The sequence below is a fragment of the Ylistrum balloti genome, unplaced genomic scaffold, assembly GCF_031769215.1.
Source record: "Ylistrum balloti isolate Yb309-2 unplaced genomic scaffold, AGI_CSIRO_Ybal_v1 Utg369864, whole genome shotgun sequence".
Taxonomy (NCBI): domain Eukaryota; kingdom Metazoa; phylum Mollusca; class Bivalvia; order Pectinida; family Pectinidae; genus Ylistrum; species Ylistrum balloti.
In genome coordinates this window covers 106,384-130,927 of record NW_026782010.1, presented here as the reverse complement: position 1 = coordinate 130,927, position 24,544 = coordinate 106,384, and the positions used below count along the sequence as shown (strand labels likewise).

The 24,544-nt window shown below is 36.8% G+C and overlaps 1 protein-coding gene across 1 annotated transcript in view; it reads right to left on the bottom strand.

Annotated features, from left to right (window-relative positions):
- LOC132545930 (E3 ubiquitin-protein ligase MYCBP2-like) overlaps window positions 1-24,544 on the bottom strand; it is a 130,310-nt gene that overhangs the window by 4,062 nt on the left and 101,704 nt on the right. The window contains exons 76-88 of the mRNA XM_060209607.1: window positions 24,057-24,207; window positions 22,944-23,230; window positions 18,425-18,512; window positions 18,009-18,128; window positions 17,613-17,720; window positions 9,543-9,671; window positions 4,671-4,797; window positions 2,459-2,568; window positions 2,058-2,249; window positions 1,588-1,695; window positions 1,011-1,220; window positions 588-695; window positions 43-208 (exon numbers count right to left, since the gene is read on the bottom strand). Of these exons, the coding sequence (XP_060065590.1) occupies window positions 43-208; window positions 588-695; window positions 1,011-1,220; window positions 1,588-1,695; window positions 2,058-2,249; window positions 2,459-2,568; window positions 4,671-4,797; window positions 9,543-9,671; window positions 17,613-17,720; window positions 18,009-18,128; window positions 18,425-18,512; window positions 22,944-23,230; window positions 24,057-24,207 (1,904 nt within the window). The remainder of the gene's footprint in view (window positions 1-42; window positions 209-587; window positions 696-1,010; window positions 1,221-1,587; window positions 1,696-2,057; window positions 2,250-2,458; window positions 2,569-4,670; window positions 4,798-9,542; window positions 9,672-17,612; window positions 17,721-18,008; window positions 18,129-18,424; window positions 18,513-22,943; window positions 23,231-24,056; window positions 24,208-24,544) is intronic.

Genomic DNA, 24,544 nt, shown 5'->3' with positions numbered 1-24,544 from the left:
GAGCATGTCCTGTTAGAAACAAAGAGAGATGTTAAAACTCACCAGCTGGACAGTGAGGAAGTTCTGTCTTGGGAAGATTAGTGACTCGTTGGAAATCATCGTGACAAATATTACAGAAGTGAGTTGTCCCGAAGCAGAAGAAGACGGCGACAGAGCAGCAGTAACGACATTTATATTCCAGGAAGTCTGTTCCATGTTTAGGACACATCTGATTATAAAAACAACATAACTGTATGTGCATCTGCAATCTTGAAACATATTTAAAGTGATGAAAGTTTAAAAAAAAAAGGAATTATAGAGTAGCGAAAAGACACAATTCAAGGCTGTTATCATTTGAAGAAATAGAATGAGGCTATGAAAATCTATGAGTGTTTTTCTGAAACACACAGGTCATACACTATCAAATAGTTCTACTAGAAAGTCACTTGTTACTGATGTACATCAGAATGGCTGTGAAATACATTACATTGGGCTGAGCATGCATTACCTAATATCAATACATCCTGGCTGGTATATTAAAACATTAAATTTTCTGTTTCTATGAATCCACATGATAATTACACTAAATGTTAATTGCTTTTCCTTACCTGGGCCCGGGACACATCAGAGCAACCCCCACACACCAGTTCCTGAGGGTCATAGTCCTCAGCAACACCTGCCTGTTCATCACACCGTGCCTCTCCCCCATAGTAGGCCTGCAGGATTACATTAACAAATATTAATACAATGCAGACGCATTGCAGACTTTTTCAGCTGCTTCTTTAATAAAGAGTAAATTGTTCATATAAAAAAACTTGGCACATTCAGCTTATTGTATAAACAACGAAAAGCTGCTAATTAATAACTATGCTCTTAACTGTAAACTATTGTTAGAAACTAATGCTTAATGCAGCTTGTCTTTAAATACACTAGGAAATAACTTGTCACCACCATGATCCTAAACCTAATGTATAATTTGCCACTTGTAGCAGATATATTCCTTAAAACTAGGCTAGTATCCTAAAGAGTACCTTATTACACTTGTAACAGACGTAGTAAGCATATCTTTCCATCGCAAATCCTGCTGGATCCTGGTAGAAGCGGGCTCCAGGGGTCGTAATAGCCTCTGCCTTATGTAGCCCCTCATACTCGAGTCTCATCATGGCTTTTCTCTTTACATCGCTGTACAGATCTCGTATAGGCTTCAAAAGGTCCCGCAAGATTGGCTGTTCTATTGTACTCTATAAATATAGACAAATATTTATATAGTACTTTTGTTAAAAACGCTTGTCACAGGGTCAGCAGGAAGATGAGCTTATTACTGAACACCAACACATAACCACCAACTCAAAGTAGGCAGGTGGGCTTATTACTGAACACCATATCATAACCACCAACTCAAAGTAGGCAGGTGGGCTTATTACAGGACTCCAATACATAACCACAAACTCAAAGTAGGCAGCTGGGCTTATAACTGAACACCAACACATAACCACCAACTCAAAGTAGGCAGGTGGGCTTATTACAGGACACCAATACATAACCACCAACAAATAAGGTTTAAATGATGAAATTTTATATTTACCAAATATTCTCCCAGTTCATTACCTTGCAAATTGGACAAAGTGAGAAGCCGAAAGTGATTCGTGGTCCGACCCAGCGCTTCTCCAGGATGTTCTTGGTACAGTGCAGATGGAACAGGTGGTTACACTTTAACTGTAGACATACATATATATATATATATATACATATTATACATATTCTAGACATCACAGGGTTCAATTGATATACAGGCTGCAGTGGTTGTAGTGTATCTCTACTCATATATAATACATGTATATGTTTATAAGAAAATACATTGGTTAGATAAAATATTTCAGTGTAATAATTTACTGGCCAACAACCAAATCTGTGTTCACTTTGTGTTTGTTTCCACTTTTCTTAAATCATGGTAAAATCCATCTTCACATCGATTTGATTCTTAAATATGACTTGTATTACAGATCAAACAGATGATGGTGAATTCACTTTCAACAGATTTAGGAGGATATGAATCACTGGTAAGCTATCTTTGATACCTTGATTGCTGGCGCTGCAGCAAGAGCCTCTGTGAAGCAGATCATACACATGTCATCAGCATCCTGTTTGAGTGACTCTTGGTTGTCAGAGCGACAGCGATGGAGACAAGGCAGACAGGGATCCTCATTCTTAATGCCTCCACAGGCATGCCCACAGGGCAGGACTTTGGTACAGGCATTCTGGGCATGTTCCTGTCATAGTATTTAATAAGTCCAGTGAATTCACTGCACATTTTTATGTTATATATAGTTGTCATCAAAAACACTTCAAATAAATGCATTGAAGCAATTTCTATTATTTAATATGAACCATCACAGGTCTATCACTTATCATTTTGAGAGTGCATTTATAACCCCCAATAACCCCCTCAATCTACCCTCATAAAAATTCAATGGATTACCTGACACTCGGCATCAGCACAAACATTACCAATGGCTAGTAACCCAGTATTGTTACTGGTACCACAAAACCGACATGTTCCTGGACCTGCACCCCCCGACGAGGTACGACCTACAACAGACATCATCAATAGAAACATCATCCCAATCAGGATCATATAAACTCTCTACTTGATGCCAGATTTGGATGGTCTGTGGGAGATATCCAAGTAAAGAGTTTCATAGGACAGACTATCTCCATTATATATAACACTAAGGTAGACCACTGCACTTACAAGTCAGTGTAACAGGACACTCTACTCTCTTACCAGTCAGAGTAACAGGACAGTCTACACTCTCCATTATATATAACACTAAGGTAGACCACTGTACTTACCAGTAAGTTAACAGGACAGTCTACACCCTTACCAGTCAGTGTAACAGGACAGTCTACACTCTTACCAGTCAGTGTAACAGGACAGTCTACACTCTTACCAGTCAGTGTAACAGGACAGTCTACACTCTTACCAGTCAGTGTAACAGGACAGTCTACACTTTTACCAGTCAGTGTAACAGGAGAGTCTACACTCTTACCAGTCAGTGTAACAGGACAGTCTACACTCTCCGTTATATATAACACTAAGGTATACCACCGTACTTACCAGTCAGTGTAACAGGAGAGTCTACACTCTTACCAGTCAGTGTAACAGGACAGTCTACACTCTCAGTTATATATAACACTAAGGGAGACCACTGAACTTACCATTCAGGGTAATAGGACAGTCTACATTCTCCATTATATATAACACTAAGGTAGACCACTGTACTTACCAGTCAGTGTAACAGGACAGTCTAAATCCTTAACAGTCAGTGTAACAGGAGAGTCTACACTCTTACCAGTCAGTGTAACAGGACAGTGTACACTCTTACTAGTCAGTGTAACAGGACAGTCTACACTCTTACTAGTCAGTGTAACAGGACAGTGTACACTCTCCGTTATATATAATACCAAGGTAGACCACTGTACTTACAAGTCAGTGTAACAGGACATTCTACTCTCTTACCAGTCAGAGTAACAGGACAGTCTACACTCTCCATTATATATAACAATAAGGTAGACCACTGTACTTACCAGTAAGTTAACAGGACAGTCTACACCCTTACCAGTCAGTGTAACAGGACAGTCTACACTCTTACCAGTCAGCGTAACAGGACAGTCTACACTCTTACCAGTCAGTGTAACAGGACAGTCTACACTCTTACCAGTCAGTGTAACAGGACAGTCTACAGTCCTACCAGTCAGTGTAACAGGACAGTCTACACTTTTACCACTCAGTGTAACAGGAGAGTCTACACTCTTACCAGTCAGTGTAACAGGACAGTCTACACTCTCCTTTATATATAACACTAAGGTAGACCACTGTACTTACCAGTCAGTGTAACAGGACAGTCTACACTCTCCATTATATATAACACTAGGGTAGACGACTGTACTTACCAGTAAGTGTAACAGGACAGTCTACACCCTTACAAGTCAGTGTAAAAGGACAGTCTACACTCTAACCAGTCAGTGTAACAGGACAGTCTACACTCTTACCAGTCAGTGTAACAGGACAGTCTACAGTCCTACCAGTCAGTGTAACAGGACAGTCTACACTCTCCGTAATATATAATACCAAGGTAGACCACTGTACTTACAAGTCAGTGTAACAGGACACTCTTCTCTCTTACCAGTCAGTGTAACAGGGCAGTCTACACTCTCCATTATATATAACACTAAGGTAGACCACTGTACTTACCAGTCAGTGTAACAGGACAGTCTACACCCTTACCAGTCAGTGTAACAGGACAGTCTACACTCTTACCAGTCAGTGTAACAGGACAGTCTACACTCTTACCAGTCAGTGTAAGAGGACAGTCTACAGTCCTACCAGTCAGTGTAACAGGACAGTCTACACTCTTACCAGTCAGTGTAACAAGACAGTCTACAATCTCCGTTATACAAAATACCAAGGTAGACCACTGTACTTACAAGTCAGTGTAACAGGACACTCTACTCTCTCACCAGTCAGTGTAATAGGACAGTCTACACTCTCCGTTATATATAACACCTTTTTCCAGTATTACTTTCAGGGTAAAATTGTTAGTTTTAACTCTGCAGGAATCTGCTTACCTTCCCTAAACTCCATGATGGCTTTCAGTGTCAACCAGGGATATGACCCAGAATCTACTTACCCTCCCTAAACTCTACCATGGCTTTCAGGGTCTTGGAGTCAGCCAAAGACATAACCCAGAAAAGCTTTGTTCGACCACATCCCTCATGAAGGTCAACCTTGATGGCCTCCTCCTCTTCCTTAAACACCTGACAGGAAGAAATCATAGAGGTGTGATATACAGGTGTAGCAGTGTACTACTTGTTTGTAAATCCATTGTTTATTCATAATGCTGTCTCATAGTGATGAAATTTTAGTACTAACACAAAGTCTACACTATTAATGAAAGTTGATCCAGTTCTGGCCCCTTAAAATCACAGTTGAAACTGTTACATAGAAATAATTAAATCATTCTTGTCTTGCGCGTGAACAGATGCATGCAGTTTACAACGATGTGCCTCTGACTATTACAACTGACTGATGGTTTAAGCATTAAATAGAATCAATCTTGATACTGAACATATACATAACAAGATGCCCCAAAGGCCTGTATTGCTCACCTGGTGTTCAATGTTCATCTCAAATACTTTTCACATTGCTATTTCAAACTAACTTAAAAAAAAGCTTCATCTTATGATCGTATGGGCAAAATATCATGCTTCTGGACTTTTTGGCAGAAAATCAAATATAATCATTTAAAGGTTTTAACAAAAATGACCCCTGTGACCTTACATACAGGTCAAGGTCAGCCTTTATTTCCATAATATATCCGACAAAAATATTGCTTGTGGGCCTTTTGGCACATAGGCATACGTTTCAAGGTTGAAAAAAATCTGACTTCTGTGTCCTTGAATAGGGTAAAGGTAATTTCTTTTTGCAAATTTTGTTCGGCTTCTACCTCCTAAATACCATGCTTCTGTACCTTTTGGTTAATCATGAGAAGTTGCATTAAGTTTCTTTTGGTTAATCAGAAGTCATTTTAAAATGTTAACAACTCTGACCTTTGTGACTTTCAATATATGTCAAGGTCATTCAAATCATCATCTTTGTCAGACTTTATCCTAGCAACCCACCAGCCAAATACCATGACATTTGGTCTGTTGGTTACCGAGATGACATGGTTTAAATGGAAAAGCTGAAGTTAGACGGACTCTTGACGGACGACGGACAACAGATTCCACAACATTGCAAAAGCTCACATGGCCCTTTAGCCAGGTGAGTTGATAATGAATAAAAACAAGTTTACACCATCATGGTTGCCCAGGGTAATTCTATGTAGAATAAAACCATAGGTAAAATTCTAAACAAAATATATTCATTTTACAGGGAAGCTAGCTTGGACAACATACACTACATGACACAGGGTAAAAAGTCTATCTGACTATGGTCATACCTGATCTTTCCAAACTCTAATGACAAGCAGTGCTGTGACTTTATGTTTATATATTAATAATGACCTTTAGGGTTCACACACTCAAGCTGTCATACACCATCTTGATACACCAATAGGGTTTACAAACTCAAGCTGTCATACACCATCCTGATAGACCTACAGGGTTCACACACTCAAGCTGTCATACACCATCCTGATAGAACTACAGGGTTCACACACTCAAGCTGTCATACACCATCCTGATAGACCTACAGGGTTCACACACTCAAGCTGTCATACACCATCCTGATAGAACTACAGGGTTCACACACTCAAGCTGTCATACACCATCCTGATAGACCTACAGGGTTCACACACTCAAGCTGTCATACACCATCCTGATAGACCTACAGGGTTCACACACTCAAGCTGTCATACACCATCCTGATAGACCTACAGGGTTCACACACTCAAGCTGTCATCCACCATCCTGATAGAACTACAGGGTTCACACACTCAAGCTGTCATACACCATCTTGATAGAACTACAGGGTTCACACACTCAAGCTGTCATACACCATCTTGATACACCAATAGGGTTTACAAACTCAAGCTGTCATACACCATCCTGATAGACCTACAGGGTTCACACACTCAAGCTGTCATACACCATCCTGATAGAACTACAGGGTTCACACACTCAAGCTGTCATACACCATCCTGATAGACCTACAGGGTTCACACACTCAAGCTGTCATACACCATCCTGATAGACCTACAGGGTTCACACACTCAAGCTGTCATACACCATCCTGATAGACCTACAGGGTTCACACACTCAAGCTGTCATCCACCATCCTGATAGAACTACAGGGTTCACACACTCAAGCTGTCATACACCATCTTGATAGAACTACAGGGTTCACACACTCAAGCTGTCATACACCATCTTGATAGAACAAGGTTCACACATTCAAGCTCCCTAGTGAATAACATAATTACCTGTAAAACATCTCCCTAGTAAATAACATAATTACCTGTAACACATCTCCCTAGTAAATAACATAATTATCTGTAACACATCTCCCTAGTGAATAACAAAATTACCTGTAACACATCTCCCTAGTAAATAACATAATTATCTGTAACACATCTCCCTAGTAAATAACATAATTATCTGTAACACATCTCCCTAGTAAATAACATAATTACCTGTAACACATCTCCCTAGTAAATAACATAATTACCTGTAACACATCTCCCTAGTAAATAACATAATTATCTGTAACACATCTCCCTAGTAAATAACATAATTACCTGTAAAACATCTCCCTAGTAAATAACATAATTACCTGTAACACATCTCCCTAGTAAATAACATAATTATCTGTAACACATCTCCCTAGTAAATAACAGAATCATCTGTAACACATCTTCCTAGTAAATAACATAATTATCTGTAACACATCTCCCTAGTAAATAACATAATTATCTGTAACACATCTCCCTAGTAAATAACATAATTACCTGTAAAACATCTCCCTAGTAAATAACATAATTACCTGTAACACATCTCCCTAGTAAATAACATAATTATCTGTAACACATCTCCCTAGTAAATAACAGAATCATCTGTAACACATCTTCCTAGTAAATAACATAGTTACCTGTAACACATCTCCCTAGTAAATAACATAATTATCTGTAACACATCTCCCTAGTAAATAACATAATTATCTGTAACACATCTCCCTAGTAAATAACATAATTACCTGTAAAACATCTCCCTAGTAAATAACATAATTACCTGTAAAACATCTCCCTAGTAAATAACATAATTATCTGTAACACATCTCCCTAGTAAATAACATAATTATCTGTAACACATCTCCCTAGTAAATAACAGAATCACCTGTAACACATCTCCCTAGTAAATAACATAATTACCTGTAAAACATCTCCCTAGTAAATAACATAATTACCTGTAAAACATCTCCCTAGTAAATAACATAATTATCTGTAACACATCTCCCTAGTAAATAACATAATTATCTGTAACACATCTCCCTAGTAAATAACATAATTACCTGTAAAACATCTCCCTAGTAAATAACATAATTATCTGTAACACATCTCCCTAGTAAATAACAAAATTACCTGTAACACATCTCCCTAGTGAATAACAAAATTACCTGTAACACATCTCCCTAGTGAATAACAAAATTACCTGTAACACATCTCCCTAGTAAATAACATAATTATCTGTAACACATCTCCCTAGTAAATAACATAATTACCTGTAAAACATCTCCCTAGTAAATAACATAATTACCTGTAAAACATCTCCCTAGTAAATAACATAATTACCTGTAACACATCTCCCTAGTAAATAACAGAATCATCTGTAACACATCTCCCTAGTGAATAACAAAATTACCTGTAACACATCTCCCTAGTAAATAACATAATTATCTGTAACACATCTCCCTAGTAAATAACAGAATCATCTGTAACACATCTCCCTAGTGAATAACATAATTACCTGTAACACATCTCCCTAGTAAATAACATAATTACCTGTAACACATCTCCCTAGTGAATAACAAAATTACCTGTAACACATCTCCCTAGTAAATAAAAGAATTACCTGTAACACATCTCCCCAGTGAATAACAAAATTACCTGTAACACATCTCCCTAGTAAATAAAAGAATTACCTGTAACACATCTCCCTAGTGAATAACAATTATCTGTAACACATCTCCCCAGTGAATAACAAAATTACCTGTAACACATCTCCCTAGTAAATAAAAGAATTACCTGTAACACATCTCCCTAGTGAATAACAATTATCTGTAACACATCTCCCCAGTGAATAACAAAATTACCTGTAACACATCTCCCTTGTAAATAACAGAATTACCTGTAACACATCTCCCTTGTAAATAGTAAATTTTCTGGTGAAATTTAGATCTACATACATCATTTACTATAATATCAGGGTGATTACATATTTACCTATGTTATAGGTGCAGGTATATCCATGAGACATAAAGACTGAATATTTATAAAAGCTATCAGTATTGAGAATCAGACAAATTTGATTTTGCCCTGTTTATTCTGTCTTGGGAAAGCGTAACTCTGTTAGAAGGTTAAAAAGGTTAATAGTTAACAAGGGGAGTTTGAGGATAGGTCACTTTACTCAGGTACAAGGTGATTACAGACCTGGTGGTCTGACCAAGAAGACATGGACTCTGAATTGGTCCAGGTCTGCAACAAGACAATGTATGTCCAGGTGTACAACTTTCCTCATATTAATTACATATCTATATTAAGATCTATAGGTCTGTGCTCTGTTTTATATCAAATTTGAAGATGTATGAAAATATATGGAAATAAGCCTATACACTTACACAAAATATCACACCCAAAATCTTTCTATGAACTGAATTCCTTGAACCTTTTTCCTTGTTGATTTACTATTGTGTAAAACCCATAAATGTGACTTAATTCATTTTTCATCAAATTGTTCTGACATTTATATTTACCAATAGATGATACAGAAAAAACCAGACTACTTACCTGGCGTTGGTGTGTACGTTTTTTGCGTGGTAGATGTAAGAAGCGGTCACACTCTGCACACAGGTTGCCACATTCATTACACAGAATGATGGCCTGGGTCTCACCATCGTCATGGTTATCACAGGTAGGCTAACAAACAACAAGTCTTCATTAATACGTTTTGTTACCTTTCTGAACAGGTTTTAAAAGCATTTCAACATGGATATATTTTCACTCCATATTGCTATTGATGGTGTCACAATACAAAAGAATGTTGATATCTAATAATTCTCAGCAGTAACTGACATCATGGATTTCATACAAAACCAAACAAACAGTAATTAACATCATGGATTTCATACAAAAACCAAACAAACAGTGATTAACATCAGGGATTTCATACAAAAACAAACAGTGATTAACATCAGGGATTTCATACAAAAACCAAACAAACAGTGATTAACATCAGGGATTTCATACAAAAACAAACAATGATTAACATCAGGGATTTCATACAAAAACCAAACAAACAGTGATTAACATCAGGGATTTCATACAAAAACAAACAATGATTAACATCAGGGATTTCATACAAAAACCAAACAAACAGTGATTAACATCAGGGATTTCATACAAAAACCAAACAGTGATTAACATCAGGGATTTCATACAAAAACCAAACAAACAGTGATTAACATCAGGGATTTCATACAAAAACAAACAATGATTAACATCAGGGATTTCATACAAAAACCAAACAAACAGTGATTAACATCAGGGATTTCATACAAAAACCAAACAGTGATTAACATCAGGGATTTCATACAAAAACCAAACAAACAGTGATTAACATCAGGGATTTCATACAAAAACAAACAATGATTAACATCAGGGATTTCATACAAAAACCAAACAAACAGTGATTAACATCATGAATTTCATACAAAAACCAAACAGTGATTAACATCAGGGATTTCATACAAAAACCAAACAAACAGTAATTAACATCAGGGATTTCATACAAAAAACAAACAAACAGTAATTAACATCAGGGATTTCATACAAAAACCAAACAAACAGTGATTAACATCAGGGATTTCATACAAAAACCAAACAGTGATTAACATCATGAATTTCATACAAAAACCAAACAAACAGTAATTAACATCAGGGATTTCATACAAAAACCAAACAAACAGTAATTAACATCAGGGATTTCATACAAAAAACAAACAAACAGTAATTAACATCAGGGATTTCATACAAAAACCAAACAGTGATTAACATCATGAATTTCATACAAAAAACAATCAAACAGTAATCAACATCATGGATTTCATACAAAACCAAACAAACAGTAATTAACATCTTGAATTTCATACAAAACCAAACAATTATTAACATCATGGATTTCATACAAAAACCAAACAATGATTAACATCATGGATTTCATACAAAAACCAAACAAACAGTGATTAACATCATGGATTTCATACAAAACCAAACAAACAGTAATCAACATCATGGATTTCATACAAAACCAAACAAACAGTAATTAACATCTTGAATTTCATACAAAACCAAACAATTATTAATATCATGGATTTCATACAAAAACCAAACAATGATTAACATCATGGATTTCATACAAAAACCAAACAAACAGTGATTAACATCATGGATTTCATACAAAACCAAACAAACAGTAATTAACATCATGGATTTCATACAAAAACCAAACAAACAGTAATTAACATCATGGATTTCATACAAAAACCAAACAAACAGTGATTAACATCAGGGATTTCATACAAAAACAAACAGTGATTAACATCAGGGATTTCATACAAAAACCAAACAAACAGTGATTAACATCAGGTATTTCATACAAAAACCAAACAGTGATTAACATCATGAATTTCATACAAAAACCAAACAAACAGTAATTAACATCAGGGATTTCATACAAAAAACAAACAAACAGTAATTAACATCAGGGATTTCATACAAAACCAAACAGTGATTAACATCATGAATTTCATACAAAAACCAAACAAACAGTAATTAACATCAGGGATTTCATACAAAAAACAAACAAACAGTAATTAACATCAGGGATTTCATACAAAACCAAACAGTGATTAACATCATGAATTTCATACAAAAAACAATCAAACAGTAATCAACATCATGGATTTCATACAAAACCAAACAAACAGTAATTAACATCTTGAATTTCATACAAAACCAAACAATTATTAACATCATGGATTTCATACAAAAACCAAACAATGATTAACATCATGGATTTCATACAAAAACCAAACAAACAGTGATTAACATCATGGATTTCATACAAAACCAAACAAACAGTAATCAACATCATGGATTTCATACAAAAACCAAACAGTGATTAACATCATGGTTTCATACAAAAACAAACAGTAATCAACATCATGGATTTCATACAAAAACAAACAGTAATCAACATCATGGATTTCATACAAAAAACAAACAATGATTAACATCAGGGATTTCATACAAAACCAAACAAACAGTGATTAACATCATGGATTTCATACAAAAACAAACAGTAATCAACATCATGGATTTCATACAAAAACAAACAGTAATTAACATCAGGGATTTCATACAAAAAACAATGATTAACATCAGGGATTTCATACAAAACCAAACAAACAGTGATTAACATCATGGATTTCATACAAAAACCAAACAATGATTAACATCATGGATTTCATACAAAACCAAACAAACAGTAATCAACATCATGGATTTCATACAAAAAACAAACAATGATTAACATCAGGGATTTCATACAAAACCAAACAAACAGTGATTAACATCATGGATTTCATACAAAAACAAACAGTAATCAACATCATGGATTTCATACAAAAACAAACAGTAATCAACATCATGGATTTCATACAAAAAACAAACAATGATTAACATCAGGGATTTCATACAAAACCAAACAATGATTAACATCATGGATTTCATACAAAAACCAAACAAACCATAATTAGCATCAGGGATTTCATACAAAAACCAAACATACAACATTATGAATTTCATACAAAACCTATGAGTATAACAGATCATGTTGGGGCAGAAATGCTTAAAACAATTATTATTATCATTATATTTTTAACGACCTGTCAACACATAAAAGGTCATTAGAGTCATCAAAAGGTTGCTTAAAACAAAAGTTTGTTAAACTGGGAAAACTTTAATTGGATGGACAAATCTTATCACACATGTATAACACTGTCCTTAATACTATTAAACAAAACATACAGATTATAACAGTATTGTGACATTTCAGTAAATGTCGTTACAGATAGACTGGATGATGAAATAGTAATATTTGAGACCAAATTCTGGTCTTAAACAAAGGGCCTGTTTCCAGTAATGTTAATTCTCCATAGGAGCCTGCCCCCGTATAATTTCTTATCTAGCTCAACTATTGTTTTTTTCTTTTCCGAAAAATAATTTTACACCTTTCCGACACCCAGATTTCATAATTTCAGTGAAAATGTATTTTTATAAAGTTGTCAATTTCAGCATCAAAGACATAAGTTCGTAAATAAAAGAATGTTATCTCGAAATTGTAATTCGCAACATAGTATAAATTTCTTTTGATAAATATTTCCAAAACATCGTGTTTATTCATAAAACATAAAAAAAAAATATTCTCGGATGAAAATGCACTTGCAGAGACACAATTATGAAGAAAAATGCCATAAATTTGCAATTTTCTCCCGTTATATAGTTTTGGATGCAAATTTCCATCAGAAAATCGGATAGAGCTTTACTTGTTTCATATGTGTACCAAAAATCAGCTAATTCCATGTGGTGGAACGTTCTCATATCGACGCCTGAATGTGGTTGTAAATTGAAAGAAAAGGGGAAATGAGTAACAACCTTGTCAGAAACCCTATTATATAGCTTAATATATACAAACTTTCATATTGAATATCAGAGCGGATATTTTCATGACAGTTTTATGATGTGTAACGACTAAATAAATAGTATCGATATACAGATTTACACTGAGGACACCCTGATACATGAATACTGTTCTATCTCAAGCTGTCCTCTTCTGAATTTTCTGATCGTGTAGCCTTGTACATTTATCCGTATCTTCTTGCCTTTGTCTATACGTTTACGAAATCATTCACTCGACGCTAGCTATTCTTGTCTCAATTTCCTTGTTTTATTGTCCCATTTCCAAAGCGTTGTGGCTCTGTCAGGGTTGGGACCCTGACTTGTCTCACTTTCTTTGTGCCTGCCGACCACGCCACATCGAATATATAGATTATCCATATGAAATACTTTATTTTGTTCTAATTAATCAATCAATTCTGCGCTTCTTGGAGGTATTGAATGTGATTTATCATATTGTCTTGTTATTTTGTGTAATTAGTTGTTCGTTATTTATCACACATTTTCGCATAATTGTACCAAACTACTAAGCATTAGCTGTTTACAGCAATCATCGGTGGCTTGCTATTTTGTTACTTTATTGACGCTTCATAAACCAATCGTTATTGTTTCAAGATGGAGGGTAAATGTGTTGGAGAAGAGTGTCAAGTATACTTCAAGAAACGTAGTGGCAATAAGAACAGAAGTGCACACAATGTAAATAGTCCACAATATAAATGGCTCCTAGATACGCTGGTGCAACAAGGATTGATGTCAGCAAAGGAACAAGCATTTATTTGCCAGAAGTGCTACATGAAGTATCTTCGGAACAAAAATCAGCCTGAACCTGAACCCGAGCATAACCAGGAAATAGAGGAAGAAGACGACTCCCCGTCCCATATCCTGCCGTTGCTGACACTTCATGATCTTTTGGTTGGATCATCTTCACACAAAAAATGCTGTCTCTGTCTTGTTACCTTTCCAAAAAATGGAACAAAATCATCAGTCTTACCAAAACGTGCAAGACATCACCTGATCTATTCACACAAACTGTGGTGTGCCACCTCATCCTGCGTCTGCTCCATTCACCTTATTGGTAACGACTTAGATCCGTCTACAGAGGTTTTCCTTGATGGTAGAGGTTCCTTGGAATCTCAGTTACCATCAAAATCGTCCGAAATCATTAATGACCTCCTAAAGGTGTCGCACGTCCTTTCACAGAACCAGTCTGCATTTACAATAAGCTTTTCTTCTCTTGATGACTCGGCATGTATGGCCTGGACAGGTTGGTCCAAAGATCAGTTCCTCGAAATCCACTCGCACTGTTCCCCATATCTTTCATCTGGTATATATACCAAGACTACACACAATGCTCTATTACTGTTCTGGGTAAAACTGAAAACGACACTTCCTAGAGGCAGTGTTCTTCTCTTTTTGGAATTTCTAAGTCAAGTGTGTCCAAAACTTTCCACTCCATAGTACAGGCATTAGACACATCGATAGTCCCACAATTTCTAGGTCCGGATCACTTGACAAGAGAACAATTGCTCGGGCACAATACTGTCTTTTCAGAAGCATTTTTTGGAGATAAAGCCACTGCCATATTAGATGGCACCTATATTTATATCCAGAAAACTCCGACCACAAGCTCAAGAGAATGTCCTACTGTGGCCAGAAGAAGAGAAACTATGTCAAATTCATGAGCATCGCCTTACCAGATGGCTACATTCTGGACATCGTAGGACCATTCACTGGCAGCGAAAATGATGCTACAATTACAAAAAAAAGTCATGGACAAGCTAGTTACTTGGCTACAACCAGACGAAAACGTTGTCGTTGACCGAGGTTTTAGAGATGTCCTACCAGTTCTCGAAGCCTCTGGCCTCAATGCTAGCATGCCGTCATACCTGAAACCCGGTCAAAGTCAACATTCTGACGTCCAAGCAAATCTTGACAGAACTATCACCAAATCGAGGTGGATTGTGGAATCCTATCATGGTCGTCTGAAACACTGGACGTTCTTCCGAACGCAATTGGTGTCTAACAGCTTTATCAATGTCATTGAGGCTTTGCTTCGAACCGTCACAGCCTGTCTGAATGGTATTAGAGGACCGATCTACCAGAGATCTCCAGAGAGAGATGCCAAAGATAGGCTAATGGCTGAACGTATGAAGGACCGATTGACAACACCGAATGGTTTAGCTCAGAGAGTCAAGATAGATCTAGATCTATCTAGACAGGCAAGGTCCGAGTTTGTCAAGATGGATGCATCTTCCGTACTGTTTCCCCGTCTCGATCTTGATTACTTGAGAACCATTACGTGTGGAACGTATCAGATATCTCTGGCTCCTGGTTACATCGCCGAACATTTAAGTGATGACGGAGACTATGAGGTGTGGCTTTACCAGCACTCCCCAGACCTTCTCCGATGTCAAATACATTCTCGACACAAAAGCCAAACGAAATATAACGTTAGGATACGGTTCACCGTTTCACCCGATGTTGAGGCCCCAATAAAGGACTACTACTGCCAGTGCCCAGTTGGAGAGAGAACAATGGGAATGTGTGCGCACATCTCCAGTATCTTGTACTACCTTGGGTATTACAGGACGCTGGAAAACCCTCGACCATTACAACCACAGGTAAAGAAATTCCGACAAAACTTGAAGTAGTTTTCCATGCGGCAAGGGAGTGCATATGTCGAAAGTATGTTTGGGGCTCGATATGAAAGATCCCCGTTACCATGTGACTAACCAAACTTATAAATATAGGTATTATACAATCGCCCGTAGCTATGAACACTCCCGTAAATGCGAAAACCAACCAAAATCATAAGGAACACGTTTTGTTTGTTGTTCTGTCTATTTGTCAGCCAATGTCTTCAACCACGGGGACTTGTGAAGTAGCCATCTTGGATTTTTTTATGAAAAAGTGTTTCACTCACTTTTCTTCATATCTGTGTACATATTCTCAACATACCGAGCAAATACTCTCGTTTTTTTGTTAATTATCTAAAGAAAGTCGAAAATCGGCAATTCAACCATAGGCTAATTCAACTCAACATTTGAAAATGTTCCACCACTTACATTTTGATGATTTTTCCTCTCATCAATAGCATATTACGTACTATTTAATAGGATAAAAATTGGTTTGCATCCAACGCCCATAAAAGGGTGTATTTTTGAGATTGTTTCTTCCATAAAACAGCCAAATGGCGCGATGGAAACATGATTTTTTGTCACAATCATGCCATGAATGTATTCTTTACGGTGACTATCATTTGATTAGATTTTCATTCATATTTTACATAACATGCACATTTTATCAACACTTAGACAGCTTCTGAAAGGTCCAACTTTGAGGAGCCATAAAAAACAAACCAAGTGACCTAAATCTTTATACTTTATAGATTTGTGACCACAACGGCATGGGCAATGCACCACCAACAGGAAATTTGAATCAGAGAAGGGGCCGTTTTGGAAACCGGCCCTTTTCATGTTTTGAAATTTTTTTCTTAACTGCCCTCTCTCATGCTTCAATCTTCTAACTACTGGCCAATAAATTAGTCCCATTCAAAAACCATTCTCAACTAAAAGCAAATTTTTGAGTTTTTATCAAACTTATTGGCTAAATTACATGACACCATGGATATCTTTTATAGTGACTCTTGCCTAAAGACTTGTCGAGTACATTCTATTATATCTATTAAAAGATATTCTTAATACCATCTAAAATTGACCCTGCCATTCTGCCTCCAACAGAAATGCATCTCCATATTTATACCACACCTCTTGGCCCACATATGCTTCATACCAATTGCTGTTGAACAGCAATGGATGTCAAAATTTGACCAAAACATATCAGAAGAGATTAAAAAAAAGCATTAATATAAGTTAATCTTTATTTTATAACAATTGCAAACGAGTTTTCCCAGCATATATCAATCACTATTGTTCTCTGGTATGTAAGCATACAAGGGGTCTTATAAGAGGAAACTGCAGTATCCAGGGAAACCCACATGGTCAGGCAGATGACCCCATAACAGTGAAAGGTGAGTGCCTAACCACTGTCATCTGACCACCCAAGCAGTACATACACTGGGCTTTCTTTTCTTGAATTCTATATTGTAATGTAAAATCTTACCCTAGGTTGTCCATGTTGACCATTGGGACTGCTGACCCATTGACCCGAGGTCAATCTCTCCACATGGTCTTGGTCCAAAACACACAGAGATGCCAGGGCTAGCCAAAGCTGAAGGAAGAAAGTGTAATGACTGTAATAACAGTTATAATTATATGGTATTATCATTATACTTATTATAATTTTAGAGAATCTATTTTGTATGTCCACATAATCAATTCGTTAAAGCAGTAGAGTTCTTTTTACAATAATAATGAAATTATATTATTATTATAAATACTGTAAAGGTGATAATTTTTGAGAGGTTGTATTTTGGAAGGGTTGGATTTTTCAATATAATCAATGAAGAAAACAAGAGAGAAAAAAAACCCCATCAAAGTGAACAACATAGATATATACAGTTGGAGTTTTGATACAGGCTTCAGGAGTTCTGTGTGCCTCGTCTAGTTTGGTGAGATTAAGGATTGCCTCGGCTATGGCTGCTTTTGTCACTGTGGCCCATGTCTCAGACAACTGCCCCTGCAAGATTGTTGAAATCTGTTTTAGTAACCTATCATCCAAAGCTGACGCACCAAACAAATTTGACGCACCAAACAAATTTGACGCACCAAACAAATTAAGTTAAGAATTATACTAACTTAGCCTCTGTGAATTTTTTTAAAAGAAATAGATTTTTGATTGCTCTGTTGACTGGTATGTAACATAAGCTACAATAAATATAATCACATGATTCACATTTTTGTGTTTTAATTACATTAATTAGACTTTTTTCTAATTTCCCCTAAATGGTAAACATTATCCCCCTGATAGCATACTTTGCCCATGTCGTGGATCAGCGAGATGATATTATTGGCGAGGACAGCTGACATCTTACCCCTCATCCACCAACGAGGACCTGACGCCCTGCAATAACATGTCACAGCAAAGCTTCATTTCATGCTTCAACTCCAATATCATTCCAAACATCATCAGTTATTTTCAATATCAATACTCTTCGTGCTCTGCCTATATGTTTTATGGAGGCAGTTAGGATCCACTATAATTAGGGATTATCCTACAACATGTCATCTGTATTCTTAAAAAGAGGTCAAAAGAAACTTGAAATGCCAACCCAGCTATTTTGGAAGTGTCAATGAAATCTGCAAAGTTTGGGAGACCTCTGGAATATTTTTATTTAAATGTGTAACTTTTGATCCTGTATGGGTAAACATGCCACAATCATATGTTGGTTGATACCATGTATTTAGAGTAGAGCTGTACAATAAACTAATCATCCTAACCCCGTTACAGCCTCTCATTGTTACAGTCCAAAGACAGTTAAAGGACATCCTGCGTTTAACTTTGGATCTTCAGAAGGAAAGAAGGTCATAAACACCATGATTGAAACTCAACCCATGTAATGGACAGAGAAGTTATTAAGACATATGTACCAGTCTGGTACATTATGGTAGCACTTTTCATCCCTCGAGAACCTCATAGATAGAGCAGTATAGGATAGCACTATAAAAGTCTTTGACTGGACATGATGACTATAGAGATGTATAAGTCTTTGACTGGACATGATGACTATAGCGATGTACAAGTCTTTGACTGGACATGATGACTATAGAGATGTATAAGTCATTGACTGGACATGATGATTATAGAGATGTGCAAGTGTTTGACTGGACATGATGACTATACAGATGTACAACAAGTCTTTGACTGGACATGATGACTATAGAGATGTACAACAAGTCTTTGACTGGACATGATGATTATAGAGATGTACAAGTGTTTGATTGGACATGATGACTATAGAGATGTATAAGTCTTTGACTGGACATGATGACTATAGCGATGTACAAGTCTTTGACTGGACATGATGACTATAGCGATGTACAAGTCTTTGACTGGACATGATGACTATAGAGATGTACAAGTCTTTGACTGGACATGATGACTATAGAGATGTATAAGTCATTGACTGGACATGATGATTATAGAGATGTGCAAGTGTTTGACTGGACATGATGACTATAGAGATGTACAACAAGTCTATGACTGAACATGATGACTATAGAGATGTACATGATGACTATAGAGATGTACAACATGTCTTTGACTGGACATGATGACTATACAGACGTACAAGTCTTTGACTGGACATGATGACTATAGACATGTACAACAAGTCTTTGACTGGACATGATGACTATACAGATGTACAACAAGTCTTTGACTGGACATGATGACTATAGAGATGTACAACAAGTCTTTGACTGGACATGATGACTATAGAGATGTACAACAAGTCTTTGACTGGACATGATGACTATACAGATGTACAACAAGTCTTTGACTGGACATGATGACTATACAGATGTACAACAAGTGTTGGACTGGACAGGATGACTATAGAGATGTACAAGATGTCTTTGACTGGACTTGATGACTATAGAGAGGTAAAACAAGTATTTGACTCAACATGATGACTATAGACATGTACAACAAGTCTTTGACTGGACATGATGACTATAGAGATGTACAACAAGTCTTTGACTGGACGTGATGACTATAGACATGTACAACAAGTCTTTGACTGGACATGATTACTATAGAGATGTACAACAAGTCTTTGACTGGACATGATGACTATACAGATGTACAACAAGTCTTTGACTGGACATGATGACTATAGAGATGTACAACAAGTCTTTGACTGGACATGATGACTATACAGATGTACAACAAGTCTTTGACTGGACATGATGACTATAGAGATGTACAACATGTCTTTGACTGGACAAGATGACTATAGAGATGTACAACAAGTCTTTGACTGGACATGATGACTATACAGATGTACAACAAGTCTTTGACTGGACATGATGACTATACAGATGTAGAACAAGTGTTTGACTAGACATGATGACTATACACATGTACAACAAGTCTTTGACTGGACATGATGACTATAGAGATGTACAACAAGTCTTTGACTAGACATGATGACTATAGAGATGTACAACAAGTCTTTGACTGGACATGATTAATATAGAGATGTACAACATGTCTTTGACTGGACGAGATGACTATACAGATGTACAACAAGTATTTGACTGGACATGATGACTATAGACATGTAAAACAAGTATTTGACTGGACATGATGACTATAGAGATGTACAACAAGTCTTTGACTGGACATGATGACTATAGAGATGGACATGATGACTATACAGATGTACAACATGTCTTTGACTGGACATGATGACTATACAGACGTACAAGTCTTTGACTGGACATGATGACTATAGACATGTACAACAAGTCTTTGACTGGACATGATGACTATAGACATGTACAACAAGTCTTTGACTGGACATGATGATTATAGAAATGTAAAACAAGTCTTTGACTGGACATGATGACTATACAGATGTACAACATGTCTTTGACTGGATATGATGACTATACAGATGTACAACAAGTCTTTGACTGGACATGATGACTATAGAGATGTACAACAAGTCTTTGACTGGACATGATGACTATACAGATGTACAACAAGTCTTTGATTGGACATGATGACTATAGACATGTACAGCAAGTTTTTGACTGGACATGATGACTATAGACATGTACAACAAGTCTTTGACTGGACATGATGACTATAGAGATGTACAACAAGTCTTTGACTGGACATGATTACTATAGAGATGTACAACAAGTCTTTGACTGGACATGATGACTATACAGATGTAGAACAAGTGTTTGACTAGACATGATGACTATACACATGTACAACAAGTCTTTGACTGGATATGATGACTATACACATGTACAACAAGTCTTTGACTGGATATGATGACTATAGAGATGTACAACAAGTCTTTGACTGGACATGATTACTATAGAGATGTACATGATGACTATACAGACGTACAAGTCTTTGACTGGACATGATGACTATAGAGATGGACATGATGACTATACAGATGTACAACAAGTCTTTGACTGGACATGATGACTATACAGACGTACCACAAGTCTTTGACTGGACATGATGACTATAGACATGTACAACAAGTCTTTGACTGGACATGATGACTATAGAGATGTACAACAAGTCTTTGACTGGACATGATTACTATAGAGATGTACAACAAGTCTTTGACTGGACATGATGACTATAGAGATGGACATGATGACTATACAGATGTACAACAAGTCTTTGACTGGACATGATGACTATACAGATGTACAACAAGTCTTTGACTGGACATGATGACGATAGACATGAACAACAAGTCTTTGACTGGACATGATGACTATACAGATGTACAACAAGTCTTTAATTGGACATGATGACTATAGAGATGTACAACAAGTATTTGACTGAACATGATGACTATAGACATGTACAGCAAGTTTTTGACTGGACATGATGACTATAGACATGTACAACAAGTCTTTGACTGGACATGATGACTATACAGATGTACAACAAGTCTTTGATTGGACATGATGACTATAGAGATGTACAACAAGTCTTTGACTGGACATGATGACTATAGACATGTACAACAAGTCTTTGACTGGACATGATGACTATAGAGATGTACAACAAGTCTTTGACTGGACATGATGACTATACAGATGTACAACAAGTCTTTGACTGGTCAGAATGACTATACAGATGTAAAACAAGTGTTTGACTAGACATGATGACTATAGAGATGTATAACATGTCTTTTACTGGACATGATGACTATACAGATGTACAACAAGTCTTTGACTGGGCATGATGACTATAGAGATGGACATGATGACTATACAGATGTACAACATGTCTTTGACTGGACATGATGACTATACAGACGTACAAGTCTTTGACTGGACATGATGACTATACAGATGTACAACAAGTCTTTGACTGGACATGATGACTATACAGATGTACAACAAGTCTTTGACTGGACATGATGACTATAGAGATGTACAACAAGTCTTTGACTGGACATGATGACTATACAGATGTACAACAAGTCTTTGACTGGACATGATGACTATAGACATGTACAACAAGTCTTTGACTGGACATGATGACGATAGACATGAACAACAAGTCTTTGACTGGACATGATGACTATAGAGATGTACAACATGTCTTTGACTGGACATGATGACTATACAGATGTACAACAAGTCTTTGACTGGATATGACGACTATAGAGAATTGTAGGCTATGTCATTTGCTGTACAGGACATAATCTTATTGATAGTTGATAGTGAATAAACTTTCCAGATATTAAATTCTTACATTTGACTGAAGAAAAAAAAATGTATTTACCGTTTTGAGTTTTTGTCGGCGAGACACTCAGATAGAGACAGACTGCTGATTCCCTTCTGGGGTCCACTGATCTTCACCTTGGTTTGTACTGTGAGAGCCTTACTGATACATGACAATAAAACATCAAGAATATTAGGCTTCTCTGGGTGGAATGAGGAATCACCCTCATCACGACTGGCAAGGTTAACAATACTGTACTCGGCAGGAGGAAGTGAGGTCACAGACAGGATACTGGCCAATGTCTGTGGTTTGACATCTGGCAGGACACGTCGCAGTACAGCTATCACCTGTGAATTAAGCATTAAGCATAGCAAGGATTAAATAAATATATCAATTTGAGTATAATTACTGCCCATAAAGCTATAACCTCTCCTAACATACTCTCTACCCAAAAGTTATAGTCTCACAAGTTATATCAGTCATAGACATCTATCTACTTAATGACATTATCTAAAGATGTCATGCAGGAAATCTCTCCAAGTAGTACAGAGTTATAATCTCTCCAAATATCTTCCATCATGTTTCTCCCCACCATGTGCAATCTCTAACAATCATATGCTATCTCTCCCTGAAGTCATGTTTCTCCCCACCATGTGCAATCTCTAACAATCATATGCTATCTCTCCCTGATGTCATGTTTTCCCAACCATGTGCAATCTCTAACAAGCATATGCTATCTCTCCCTGATGTCATGTTTTCCCAACCATGTGCAATCTCTAACAATCATATGCTATCTCTCCCTGAAGTCATGTTTCTCCCCACCATGTGCAATCTCTAACAATCATATGCTATCTCTCCCTGATGTCATGTTTCTCCCCACCATGTGCAATCTCTAACAATCATATGCTATCTCTCCCTGATGTCATGTTTTCCCAACCATGTGCAATCTCTAACAATCATATGCTATCTCTCCCTGATGTCATGTTTTCCCAACCATGTGCAATCTCTAACAATCATATGCTATCTCTCCCTGATGTCATGTTTCTCCCCACCATGTGCAATCTCTAACAATCATATGCTATCTCTCCCTGATGTCATGTTTCTCCCCACCATGCGCAATCTCTAACAATCATATGCTATCTCTCCCTGGTGTCTCCCCAACATACTCCTCACCTGTCTCTGGACCCTTGGGGAGCCTGTGTGTAGCAGACTGAAGAGATCCTGGAGAAGTGGGTACTGCTGAGCAAGGTAAGCCCTCCCTACTCCAGACCCACTCAGGGCTAGCACCATAGACAATAGCTCAAAACAATAGGCATCCTGGTCACTGTTAAAGATCAACATCACTTTATCTATAATCATTATATTTCCACAACAATGCCTAAACAGACAATATGTTGCAAAGATCAAATCATATAGTACATGTATGTTGGACTTAGTGCCTGTTCAGACCCAAACAATATCTCATACAGTGGACAAGAGGCTTAAAGCAATATGACTATTTTTTCACACACTATGTGGGCATCATTAAGGGAACCTTTTGGCCAAATCTTGTGATCCTAGGCTTTTAGGTTAATCAGAAGTTGTTCAAAGGTTCAACACATTTGACTGTTGTGACCTTGAATATGGGTCAAGGTCATTTCTGTTCTCAAATACTACCAGGC